General features: G+C 39.8%; 1 protein-coding gene across 1 annotated transcript; it reads left to right on the forward strand.

Annotated features, from left to right (window-relative positions):
• Positions 1 to 10,774: 10,774 nt before the first annotated feature.
• On the forward strand, positions 10,775 to 12,603 carry LOC146521815 (fatty acid-binding protein, intestinal-like). Its single transcript, XM_085154632.1, has 4 exons — positions 10,775 to 11,072; positions 11,401 to 11,573; positions 11,876 to 11,983; positions 12,070 to 12,603. Exons 1-4 carry the CDS (start codon positions 11,006 to 11,008, stop codon positions 12,118 to 12,120), a joined length of 399 nt encoding a protein of 132 aa, XP_085010758.1. The 5' UTR covers positions 10,775 to 11,005; the 3' UTR covers positions 12,121 to 12,603.
• The last annotated feature ends 263 nt before the right edge of the window (positions 12,604 to 12,866 follow it).

A 12,866-nucleotide genomic window follows, 5' to 3' on the forward strand; every position in this document is an offset into this window, starting at 1 on the left:
GTTGAGAGAATTTGTCAGGAAAGTGTCTTATTTTATACAGACTAAAATAGGTTTTCCATCTTCTCCTTTGGCTTCACGCACACAAAGATAACCTTTTACATCACTTTGTGATCAGAACTGAAAATCTGAAAAATTGTTGCTGTACATTGTTGGCAGATGCTGTACATACGTGACAAAATCCATATCCTCCACAATCATCTAATCTCATGTTCTCCTCTCCCTGGGTGTTGCTGCATTTGTATGGAGGTTTTAATCACAGATAAGGAACATTTTCACACTGTTAATCAGATCGTCCAGGCGATCTGCTCCCATGCAACATGCATACTTTGCCATGGTGTTTTCCTATGAGACATTTGCCTCAGATCTAATCCCCTTCAGCTCTCCACTCCATGTTCACTGAACTGATGGGACGTGGAAGGCAGCTGTGGATGAGCTACAACTGAAAGATTATGATCATATGACGCAATGTCAAAGAAAGGGGCTGTAGTCAAAGAAAGCCTGACAGCAAAACGTCCAAAGAAGCTTCGGTTTCCTTAAAAAGTCATGTCACAACACTGTAACCTTGCAGCAGCTTATTTAAATTCATTTGCTCATTTAAATTCAATCCAAAGGAAGTTTGCTTGTGTTTGCTCTTCTTTGTCCCTCTGCAGCCTGCTTCATATTCATCCTCTTAAAGCAAAGTTGGGGAATCGGTGCTTTGCAAACAGGTGCAACTACAGGGACACAACACTGCATAAAATCAATAGTGCTGCTGTGCACCCTTTTAAAATGCTCAAAAATGATGCTGTAATTTGAGAATATATGTAGATTATCGAGAGAGTATTGATTAAAAGTTTTAAATGCCAATGAGAAAAAAATAGAATAATTTTGCTTTGCTTCAGAAAAAAAATAGCCTTAATTACCCATTGATGTGCGAAAATGGCTCCTTCAGGGCACCGGTCCTCCATCTTGCCTGCAGTCATTAATTAGATCTAATCAACACCGCAGGGAAAAGTTACTGTCAAGACTAATTAGCTAAAATGGAGCTTCTGTAATGGGAAACAAATGAACAACAACAGTTAACTGTAGCAGCCTTCGCCATGCGGTATGACTCATTCAGTCTCAGTGGGAGAGATTTCCAGAGCAGCACTGCTCCGAATTATATTAGCACTTGATTACTGTTTTGAGGGAATGTGTGAGCATTTAGCGCGCTAATAGGTTGTGAAAGATAAAATGATGTTAAAGGGAGTTAGATTTGTAGATATCCATCTTTGGGTAATTTTTCAGCCAATTTTGACAGATGTGTGTGTGCGTGTACTCTCGCGTACACAACGTTTTTTATTTATTTTTATTGTAAGTGCTATGCCAGCTTCCTCTTCAACCTCAGGCCTCAGAGGTCATGAGAAATGTTAACTTAATCCTTTCTTCGTCCCCACACTACTTCTGAGAGTCAAGGCAGGGAGTAAAAAGAAGAAAAAATAGGAACCTTTGTTTCTCCCACAGCGATGGGAACAAAAGGGGTTGGGATTGGGAACATCGTACCCACACAACCACCTGCAATTAAGAGCTTAGACTTCGTCCTTTCGGCACAATAAAAAGAAGAAAAAAAAAACGCCTCAGCGGTCAAAGAGAGAAGAGGAAACGTCAAGATTAGGTGGGAAGAACTAAGAGAGCATTATAAAAACACTTGTGAGAATGCTTGTGACAGAATATTACTTACACAATGTTGGATGACAGTCACCTTATACCCCGTGGAAGAGTAATTGTGGAAAATCTGCTAAATAGGGGTTATTGATGACAAAAAAAAGCGCTCGAACAGCGTGGGTTAGAGGTTTGCACCACAGTCACACAAAACGTGAACAAGCCCCTGTTTGTGTGCCCATATGCTGGATCAAGTTGTTATTACGTGGACGTCAGCTGAGGAGGGAGAGGTGTTAAGTTGTCATGAGAAGCACAAGCACAGCGGTGACATTTAGAGTTTGAGCAGTTAATTTGTGGTAAAAAATTTAAAAAAGCTACAAAACCTCCCGACACAAACCAGAAAGTTGTCCCTGGCAAAGCCTTTCAGGCATGTGAACTTTGCTGAAAATGCCAACTTCATTAGAACAAAATTGGGTCAAATGCACCGAGTGCAAATTAAAATCAACCAGAGGAGATGAGATGATTGTAATCAACATCTCTTCAATCAAGCAGGAGTGTGGGAATCATAGCGCCGTGTTTTACACTTACAGCTGAACTCCGAGGACCTTCTCTGGTAGTACAATAAGACTTGTGCCATTTTTTAAAAAAAAAAAAAGCCTGTTTGAAATACGGCCGCACTCATGGACGTGGCTTCACAACTTTGCAAACTTTTTAATTAGGACACACTTGTCTGGGTGCACAGTTTCAGCACTTCTCATCAAAAATAATTTCTGGTGAGGATTCAGCCACTTGCTAGGAAAAAAATAAAATAAAACACAAAAAAAGACAGAATTTAGTGGTTTATGCAGAATCTGCTGCTCTGCAACGACTCTGCTGTACAGAAAGAGTTCGGCATCAAGCGGATGCCATTTATAGACACGCTCCTATCTCCACAGTCCATACTCATAGACGTTTACAGCTTCATTACTGGAGATAATTACAACACTCACCACTGCATCTTATATAATAAGGTCAGTTAGTCCTCCCCCACAGAGATATCCAATAACCAGCAGTGTTTACTGTACTTATCTGCAACCCTCATACTGAAAAATCTTATACTTTATTTTTGCTGCTCTTACACTTCTTATTATATTGAACTCACTATTAATTAGCCGAGGCTTCAGGCATCCTGTACAGGAAGTAATGGAGAAAAAATAGCTGTAAAGCTTCAAGTTGATTTCCAGCGGTGTTCACCTACCCCTGTCTTATGAATTAGAATTTGAATCTAAAGTTTATTTGATCAGCTGCATGGATTTTCATGGATTTTGTCATTTTATTTTGCTCATTTTGGGGCCCTTTAGAGATCTAAAAATAATTGCCTTCCAAAGTGCAGTTGCAGAACTTGGCCTCCTTCCTTGTTATTGTGATTAAATAAAAGTACACAGATGCTGATTGAGATCCTTATCAGTATGACTAATGAATGTAGTGTCATGGAGACTTGGCTTTGCATGGCGAATTCAGTCGTGTACAACAAAGAACCATTGCGGACGATTTCTACGATATGCTAATTCAAAACCCGGCGCTAGGTCTTCTCATACTACTGCCCCGGATTATAAATATCATAAGATTGTAGCGAACTATTTCTAAAGTTGGTTCAGTTGACTAGAGTAAAAGTTTGTCCTGTTTTTACTGGTGAGAGTTGCTCCACGTGGTTAATAAAATGTCTTATTTATTGACATAAAATGTGAAATGTGTCCCTATGGCTACTTTTCTCTTGCTCCCAAGCGTTGACATTTTGACATTATGTACCGTGTCTCGGGGGCAGATCAACTTTACTGCACATGGAGACGACTTCTGATTGGATCTCATCTCTGCATTTTCATCTCATTTTTATTCGTTGGCGAAAGTGGCAATATATTTCATCATAGTTTTTGTGTTACTTTCTTTTTTCTTGTTTTCATCAGGAACAAAATAAAGGTTATTTCATCTGTTCCAGCGATTCGCTTTCTTCTGTTCCTCCAGTTTAACGTGGTAACGAGGGAGGGGGTTGACGTAGGATGGAACACGGGGCCAACACAGAGAGACAGACAACCACACTGTCACAGTCACACAGCATGCAAGTTTTTGGTCTGTGGGAGGAAGTCAGAGAGCACCCTGAGGTAACCCACACACACAGAGGATATGTAAACTCCATAGAGAAAGGTCAGTGGGTTCAAACCCAGGACCTTTTTTCTGTGAGTCGACCGTGCTAACCACTGACCCGCTATCCCAACCTGCTTGTTCATTTAGATGTTGCGACTCACTCGATATCTGATTTAGTTTTTTCTCTCATTTGAAACTAAAACAAATAAATGATAATGGGTTATTCTTGTTTTTCGTTGCTTGTTGACTGAATGTGTAAAATTCCTTGAAAGATCTCATCACATATTCTAATTTGACCTAAAAAACTTACATTTCATAGAGAACATTTACATTTTTGAAAGAATGAACTGGTTGGCCCGTGTACCAGCAGTCTGCTCACGTTCAAAAGGAGACTGACAGAAAATAACTGTGTATAACAGAATACACATGTTGCAGCTAATGTGTGTGTGTGTTTAAGTTATGCAACTCTGTCATCCAGCTGGTGTCAACATGAGCACTCTTTACAAGCCTATCGGAGGTTTTTTCTTTAAGGAGCCTGCTTAAAGGGAGGCACTGCATGGCGCCTCGTCCTGGATCATTTGCGAACCCACACCCCAGCCATGCTGGTAGCCCCCCGGAGCAGCCGAAGTCCTGTGGTGGGTGGCAGCACTAGTCTCAGCAGAGGCTGTAGGATGTAGGCCAAGCCGTGCGTGTAATCCCTCACTCAGAGTTGGAACGCACCGTCAGCGAGGGAAAATAAATATGGAAGGGTGAAGCGTTGGATAGGGGATGCACTGAGAAGACAGCCAGCAATTAAGATTACAATTTTGTTTCGTGATTTTGAGGACTTTGATTTGATTATAGGTCTGATTTAAGATGCACTAAAACACTGAAATAACTCGGAAACCATAAAAATTAAGTGTCTTCAAGAGGTGGTGCTGAATTTAAATTCATTCGCTCCTGTCACAGCGTTGTATGGACCTGGACACGTATTAACACTGCTTACATTCTGCCTTTCACTGGACTCGTTTTAGGTCACACTCTCCTAATTTGGATCAATTATCCCATTTCCTCTCACAGAAACAGTGTTTCTCTTTACGCATAATGCGCTGGCTATTTGACAGCGCTGGGTCACGTGCCCGCTTTTTCATTATCTGTGTGCACTCCTGTCTGGGTGACTGAATGCTTCCTTTCTCTACTGTCTGAGACTCATTTGAAATTCAAATATTGCCTCATTGCTAAGCCTCAATAATATTGACTTTCAGTTACTCTCCAGAGGTTCTGGGTATATTTTTAGGCCAGGGATTGTGCTTACACTATGTATGCAGGCATCAGGAGATTTGGCACAGCAGTGGTTGGTTTTCAACAGCTCAGGCGAAATGCCAGCCAAACCTGACTGAAATTTAACATTTACCTGTTGTTATAATTAATGGAGAAACTATTTCTTATGGGACTGCTCTGTAAATATGCAAACCTGACATCTACAGACTAAAAAAATGTCAATTATTAGTTTTTTATTTTAAAATTCAGTCTGAAAGAGCAACTTCAGAAATGTTTAGAAGCGCATTTGACTTGTTGATCAGTCTCGGCGTGAGCAGTCTGCCTACAGTGAAGTGACACAGCAGCTCTATCAGTGGTCCACTAGATGGAGCACTGCATCACAGATCTTTCTTATCAAGTTTGATCCTTAAAGGCAAGCATGAGGGCAGGGAACTAAAACCCTGCGTTCCAGCAAACAAGCATTTCACCTCTAAATAAAATCAAATACAGTTTCTAGTAAAATTGTAACATTTTCAACATATACATAGTATAATTTCTAGGTTTTTCTCTTCCTCCTTTTTTACTAAAAAAATTCTTTATCTGTAGATGTCTGCCAATAAATCAATTTACACCGAGCAAACAGCTTTGTACAGCCCGATCCGGCGGGGAGGTGTGGGAAGCCAGATTGGGTGCCCCCCTTCCAGTTCTCCTCTCTGCTCTCTCCTCTCTTGTCCCCTTTGTCTTCTTGTCTCTATCACCTTTCCAATCCCTTTGAAGAAGTGAGGCTCCATAAATGTTAAAGAGGTAAATATTATTTCTCAGTTGCAGTGAATAGATCGAAGAAAATAAAGTGTATAAAACAAATAACTCTCCGGGGCCTGATCAACCCTGGCAGGGCCTCCTTGGATGAGGGTGTCTAGTGATAATGGCCGAAACACCCGGTGAATCCAAGGTCCACTACTGACGATGTGTCCCAAATTTGAATATGATAATCTAGATCAGATCTCTAATCTAAACCTAAGCAAGGAAAAAAATGGCAGATTAGCTTGGGTAAAAGACTGAAAGTTGAGGCACACAACAATGTGTGCCGCTGGTAAAGTTTCTGGGCTGCCTTTCCTCATAACCCTCGAGATTTTCGCCATTTAAAGCAATGCAATATCAGGGATTGTAACATCTAGTCATTTACTGAATCAGGTGCACCTTGCTATAGTACTGGGTTGGACACCATCTTTATCCTTCAGAAATGTATTAATTCTTCATGGCACATTCTCGGAGAGTTTGGTTCATGTTGACATGATAGCATCACACAGTTGCTGCGGACTTGTTGGTCGCACATCCATGATGAGGATCTCCTGTTCCTCCACAATCCAAAGGCGCTTTATTGGATTGTGAACTCATTATGTTCAAGAATCCAGTTTAAGATGACATGGTGTAATCAGAAGAAGAGTTCACTGTGGTTATAAAGGGATGGACATGGCCAACAACAATATTTAGGAAGGCTGTGGTGTTTAAATAATGCTCAGTTGATACTAAGCAGCTCAAAGTGTGGCAAGTAATTATCCCCCACACCATTACACCACCTCGTTGATACAAGGCAGGATGGATCCATGCTTTCATCTTGTACCAAATTTTACACGCATGAAAAATTGCGACTCATCAGATGTTGTCCAGTCTTGCATTATCCACTTTTGTTGAGCATTTCTAAACCTTGGTTTCCTGTCCTTAGCTGACAGGAAGGTTTTCTGCTGCTTTAGTGTGTTTTCGGAGTTGCATACCTTGGTTATAATGAGCTGTTATTTAATTTAGTTTTGCCTTCTTATCAGCTCAAAGCAGCCTGGCCTTTCTCCTCTGAGCTCTGACATCAACGAGGCATTTTTACCCAGTAGATCAGCAGATAATGAATACTTAGACCAACCCATCAGGCACTTTCAGAGTCACTTAAATCACTTTCTTCCCCATTCAGATGCTCAGTTTTAACTGCAGCAGGTCATCTATTAGGGGTGCAACGATACACAAAATTCACGATTCAGTTCGGTTTGATACTTTGGTGTCACGGTTTGATATTTTTTCGATACAAAAAAAAAAGGTTCATGCCTTTTTAATTTGTCATTTATTAAAATTATAAATATATATATTTAACTCAAAAGTACAGTTTTTAAATTTAATGTTGCTGAAACAACAAAGTAATAAAAAAATTAATCTATCTGACCGAGAAATCACTCATCTTTGGAAAAGAGAGTTTATTACAGAGAAATGGCTCTTTCCAAAATAAAAGCTATACTATACACTTCTTCTGGGCTATATTCTCAGCAGCATATTAAACATATCAGGTCCCCATAAGGAGAATCATGTGCTAACGGCTGTCTAAATGACTCGGGTGAAGTTTGTAGCATGCCTGCTTGTTGTTTTTGTCCGCTTCCACTTGTCTTTGCACTAGGATGATGTCAGAGTAAATGTGCAGTCATATTCGTTGTGTTCCCACTAGTGCTGTCAGCGTTAATCTCGTTGAAATGACGTTAACGCCACAACACGGCAAGTTAACAAGCTACCGCGGATCGCCCCGTGCCTGGGGCTGGACGGCGTCAACACGTTAACGAGCTAACTGCTCTAACACACTAGTTCCCACCAATGTAATTGAGCATTGCCTGGCACATCCAACATACTGTTTTACTTTTGTCCATGATGCGCTTACCTTCAGGGTCATATGTCACATGAAAACCAAAATAGTTTCAAACGCCAGATCTGAATGAGGGTGGGGGAGGTTCAATTTGCCATGTTGCAAGGAGAGCTTAACTTCTGTCTGCTAGCTTGCCCTGCGCTCAGTGAATCTGCGTTCGACTACTCCGCCTAGGCTGCACTGTCGAGCGCAGATCCACTGAGCGCTCAACACAGACAGCATCGACAGAAGAAAAGTTGATAAAATAAATTAAAGATTTTGTATTGTTCGATACATATGCGTACCGAACCGAAAGCACTGTATTGAACGGTTCAATATCGATACGAGTATCGTTGCACCCCTATCATCTATATGTCCAGTGAAGTTGATGCCATATGACTGGCTGAACAGATTGAGTGAACAGTTGTACCTAACAAAGTGGCAGATGAGTACATTTAGGCTTACCCTATTGCACTGCAGAGTTCAGCAACTGGTTCCAAAGTTCATGCCTCCTGTTAAAAGCCTAATAAATCATCACAAATCACCATTCTAATCAATTTACGTGCTGCACTTTAAAAAGTGACCCCAAACCCTTAAGCATTAATAAGAAAAATATAGATGAAAAGACGTTGTTTTTGTAAAAAAAAAAAACAAATTTGATTTTTTTCTCTTGATAAGGACCGAGATGATGTCATAGATGCACTGACACCAATCAAAATAAAGAGTTTTTTTGTCCCAGCACTGTGAATCAAATCTGATAAGAACACACACACACACACACACACTCACACACACACTCACACACACACTGAGGTGTTATTATATTAATCTACTAGTATGATGTATGATTATTAAGAATAACTGAGGAAAATTATTATCAAAAATCATGACCAATATCATAAAACACTGAATGCATTACAAGTTGGAAAGAAAAATTTGTTATCTGTCACACTCTCACTAGTTATCACTTCAATTTACCAGAGACATCGTATCAGGTCATTACAATCAAAAGTCAAAGTACAAACTGTCTTTTATTGACTGCAGTAAAGGCGGTGTGGACGTAATCTAGTAACAATGCTGTAATTACCTCTTAGTGATATTTGGAGGTTAGTAAGATAAATTGCAAAACTATTTAGTTGCTGTTCATGTTATGAAACTATAGCAGCCAGTTAGGCCAAATAAAGACTTAAAACAGGGACAAAAGGTAGCTTTGTCAAAGTTAACAAAGCTAGTGCTAATGAGTGCCTTGTAAAATATAAATTACTAAGATTATATATACATGCTTTGTTGTAAATTACAATTTAGCAGCAAATTTACAACACTGGCACCGCAGTTGGTAGATTATTACCACAATTAAACACAACAGCAGCGAGCAGGGCTTAAAGTGTGAGGAGTGTTTGAGCTGATGCACATACTGCTAACATTTGGCCTTTGCAGCTGCTACTGCTCACATTTTTATGTGAATCCTGTAGCTTCAACCCCAGCTGTATTTTGGGCCAAGGAGTGTGCAGTGAATATGGAAATGTCACTGATACTGACACTGACTGGTGAACAAGATCTAAAATATGATCTGTGTTATTTCATCATCTGTGTCTTTCGGTTTGGATTTACCAGCTTCATTGTTAAATGAAAGTGGCATCTCTTGGTGAATGAAAGGAACTCTAGAGTTATACAGAGAGCATTTAGTATTCATGTAGTGAGCTGTGCAGCTCCGAGTGCAGCTTTACTGCTCAAGAATGCAGCTATAGTGCCCCATTGTCCATGGACACAAGCTTAATGACAACTAAGGACAATACCCGCAGTGTTTTGTCCTCTATCTCGTCTGCTCTCCCTATGAATGCATCTTAAACCGCATCAACATTGTGCTAACAGTGCTATTATGTTTGAAAATCCATTCATATTTATCATTTTTTATAATATTTATTGCATGAAAATATTTTCTTGGTGGAGTGAGTTATGCCGGTTATTCATGTTGTCAAAAAAATCATTTAGAAACTAACTTGGTCTCCCCTAACTTACTGGGGACTTGTGACAGCCTCACATGTACAGTAAAAACTAAACTACAGTTTAAAACTACAGTCACCACACATGAAACACACATGTAGTTTACTGCAGCAGGTACGTTTACATTAGTCAGATGCCATACAATAAAACTATCACAAGTGACTGAAAACAAGTAACATAAAGATCTGAAGCAACCCTGAACAGGTTGGTAGAAAAATGTAAAGTTAAGCAAGGGTAACGGATGAAATGCAGGAAATAGACAAAAGAGAGAGTGCTAAGACAACAGAACGTGTTTGATAATTATTCTATGTAAACCATTTAACTTATTAGCTAAACATTACTGATGAAAGCTTGATTTGTTTTGCTAATGCTATGGCTAGCAGGTAAACGTTTAGCTAGCAGTTTTGGATGAACAATTGAAACAATACAAGCTAAACTGTTAAAGGTGAACATGAAACAACAATGAATGGTAAAAACATAAAAAATAAAAAGTCTAAATAAAGCTTAAAATATTTTTAAATGAACACATTTTACCTCGAGAAGTCTTGTGAGGTGGTTTTTTGGGCTTGGGTCCATCTGACAGGGTTGTGGCACTACAGATGGTGATAGTTTTGGAAACACTTTTGATAAAGGTAACATTATTTTCATCTCTAAAGCTCATAAAAACATACATCCAGTTTGTTTTTAATGTTATCCCACAAGTCAGTTGATGGAGACCTAAAACAGACGGATTATATTTTTAGTCAACAACAGTTAACAGTGACAAAAATTCATTCTGGTGGATTGCATGCAGCCTATGCAAGTTTTGGGTTTTTTTTACTACTCATAAACCTAATGTTGTTTGAAAATATAAATAAAGTTAATAAAGTTTTACAGTTCTGAAACCTTGCTGAAACTAACATTGTCCTCAAACTGGCCTAAATAGAAAGTTTGGGGTCCTCTATATGAGGCCACACTAAGAATGCATTGTTAAATAGACCATCATTTTCATGCTAGGCACAAACTGTGTGACAATGAAAAGATTGAGCAGCAGAAAGGGGCACCCATTCAAACAACTCCCTCCTTTCTTTTCCCCCTGCAGAACAGTGCAACAGTGTTTAACTGTGCCAAATTCGCGGAGGGGAGTTGCCCTCCTGTCATTTATCAGCGTATCCTTGAGGTCGTGCAGCTATCGGCCTACATTTGACACCGTCTTTAAATGGCCACATCAGCAGACAGATAATCAGTGAGATAAAGAACACCATCTTCCATGCCAGCTCAAGGAGGGGTGGATGTGTATAAATTGAGGCCTTTGGGGAATCACAATCTCACGATCTGCTGTAGCACTTCATCATCAGCTGCCTTCAACCCGCCGAGCCTGCAGCCATGTCCTTTAATGGAACCTGGAAGATCGACCGCAGTGAGAACTATGTCAAGTTCATGGAGCAAATGGGTGAGTGTGTGTGCGAGCACTTGACAGTGTTTAGTTCACTGTCAAGCCATGCATTTAAACTCTGTTTCTTCTGAGCCTGGCCGTATGAATTTACGAGGATAATGTGTGTAACTGTGTTTCCATAGAGTTCAGTATGGTTGTGCAGGTGTTGCACAGAGCAGTGAGATGTTAAGTTTTAATGTAGTTGTTGTAACAGCATTCATCTTAGGACTGATTACAACACTAATCACTATCATGTGGCTATAAAATCACCTCAAGGGGTTAATGACCAATAACTATTCATTCAACAATCCAGTTTCATATTTCTATGCTTTTTGTGTTTTACAAGGTGTTAATCTTGTGAAACGCAAGGTGGCAGAGCACGACAACCTGAAGATCACCATCGAGCAAAACGGGGACAAGTTTCACGTCAAAGAGTCCAGCACTTTACGCACCAAAGAGGTTGACTTCACTCTGGGCGTTCTGTTCGACTACACCCTGGCTGATGGCACTGAAGTCTCAGTGAGTGCGCTAAAGAGAAACATTACTGAAGCACAGGCACTTGGTCAAGGTGCTGTTCCATAATTGCACAAAGGCAACCAGAAATGGTTTGTTTTAGGCAAATCTGGCTTGTTTTTAAGAATGATGGATTCGCTGCTAATGGAAATAGTGGAAACCAAGCCAGCTAAAAGCTGCAGTTGAAAGCAAAGGAACAGTTTCCAGTGAATAATTCACTCTGCGGTGAATTAAAAGTCGCTTTTATGCAAATGTAAAACATTAAAGGAGAGTGTTAAAGAGTGCTTTGACTGTATATTTTTAACCAGGGTGCATGGGAGATGGAGGGGGACATGATGAAAGGCAAATTCACCAGGAAAGACAACAACAAGCTCCTGACCACTACTAGAACTCTGGTGGGCGGAGAGCTCGTGCAGGTCAGTAGGTCCAGAGGTGTCGATCCCGAATTCACTCCCAATAAATAAACGTCTCCACAAACCCTTGACACTTTTTTTCTTTGCAGAGCTACAACTATGAAGGGGTGGATGCCAAGAGGATTTTCAAGAAGCAGTAACCTGGATATTGAAGTTCAAATTGTATTTTTATATAAATCACACAGCCCAGTGAACTGTATCTGAAGTTACTGTTGGCATTTAGCTTATTTTACAAGAAGAATTATGGTTACCATGTTCATGAAACACAGCTCAGTTAAATTTGCATTCCTTTTCCTATGAAAGGAGAAAAACACTAAACAGCATCCTGGCAGTGGATGTCTATCTGTAGCAGTAGCTAAACATTCAAATGGGTTTAGTTTTATTTGTCTTGGAGGGGTTCAGGATTATCCGCACATCATAGTTTCAACAAATTTCACAGGACTCATTCATTGGTATGGTGTAGGTTATCCACAGTAATGGCTGTTTTTAGGTAAAGCTCCACAGCAACATGAAATACATGAAATGCTATTGTGTGTGTTCAAACAGGGAAAAGAAAATCAAATTGCACTAATGGTTCTCATGTATCAGATTGTCCTCTACAATAAAGCATGTTTATTATGCCACTTGAGTTTAGTGTTGGTGTTATTAAATGACTGAATTGCATGTGAATAAAGTCCGATAAATATAATCAGTCTAGATTGTCTTAACAGATGTGATAAAAGTCTATAATCTTAGTCATATTGCTTCCATGACACAAGCACAAAGCTCATGCCTCTACGATAGCTCATTTTTACGAGTTCTTCATCAGGGATTTAAGTGAAATACCATGTTACCATTTCAGACTGCTTTCCAGTCACTCTTATAGCGCATGATTGGAGTGTGACCT

Source organism: Neolamprologus multifasciatus, chromosome 3 (genome assembly GCF_963576455.1).
Source record: "Neolamprologus multifasciatus chromosome 3, fNeoMul1.2, whole genome shotgun sequence".
Classification (NCBI taxonomy): domain Eukaryota; kingdom Metazoa; phylum Chordata; class Actinopteri; order Cichliformes; family Cichlidae; genus Neolamprologus; species Neolamprologus multifasciatus.

Bases quoted from the DNA above. Each gene is read 5' to 3' on its own strand.
- LOC146521815 (XM_085154632.1), top strand. From the start codon at position 11,006: ATGTCCTTTAATGGAACCTGGAAGATCGACCGCAGTGAGAACTATGTC. The intron at 11,073-11,400 runs GTGAGTGTGTGT...GTGTTTTACAAG, and splicing joins CAAGTTCATGGAGCAAATGG to GTGTTAATCTTGTGAAACGC. The intron at 11,574-11,875 runs GTGAGTGCGCTA...ATTTTTAACCAG, and splicing joins CTGATGGCACTGAAGTCTCA to GGTGCATGGGAGATGGAGGG.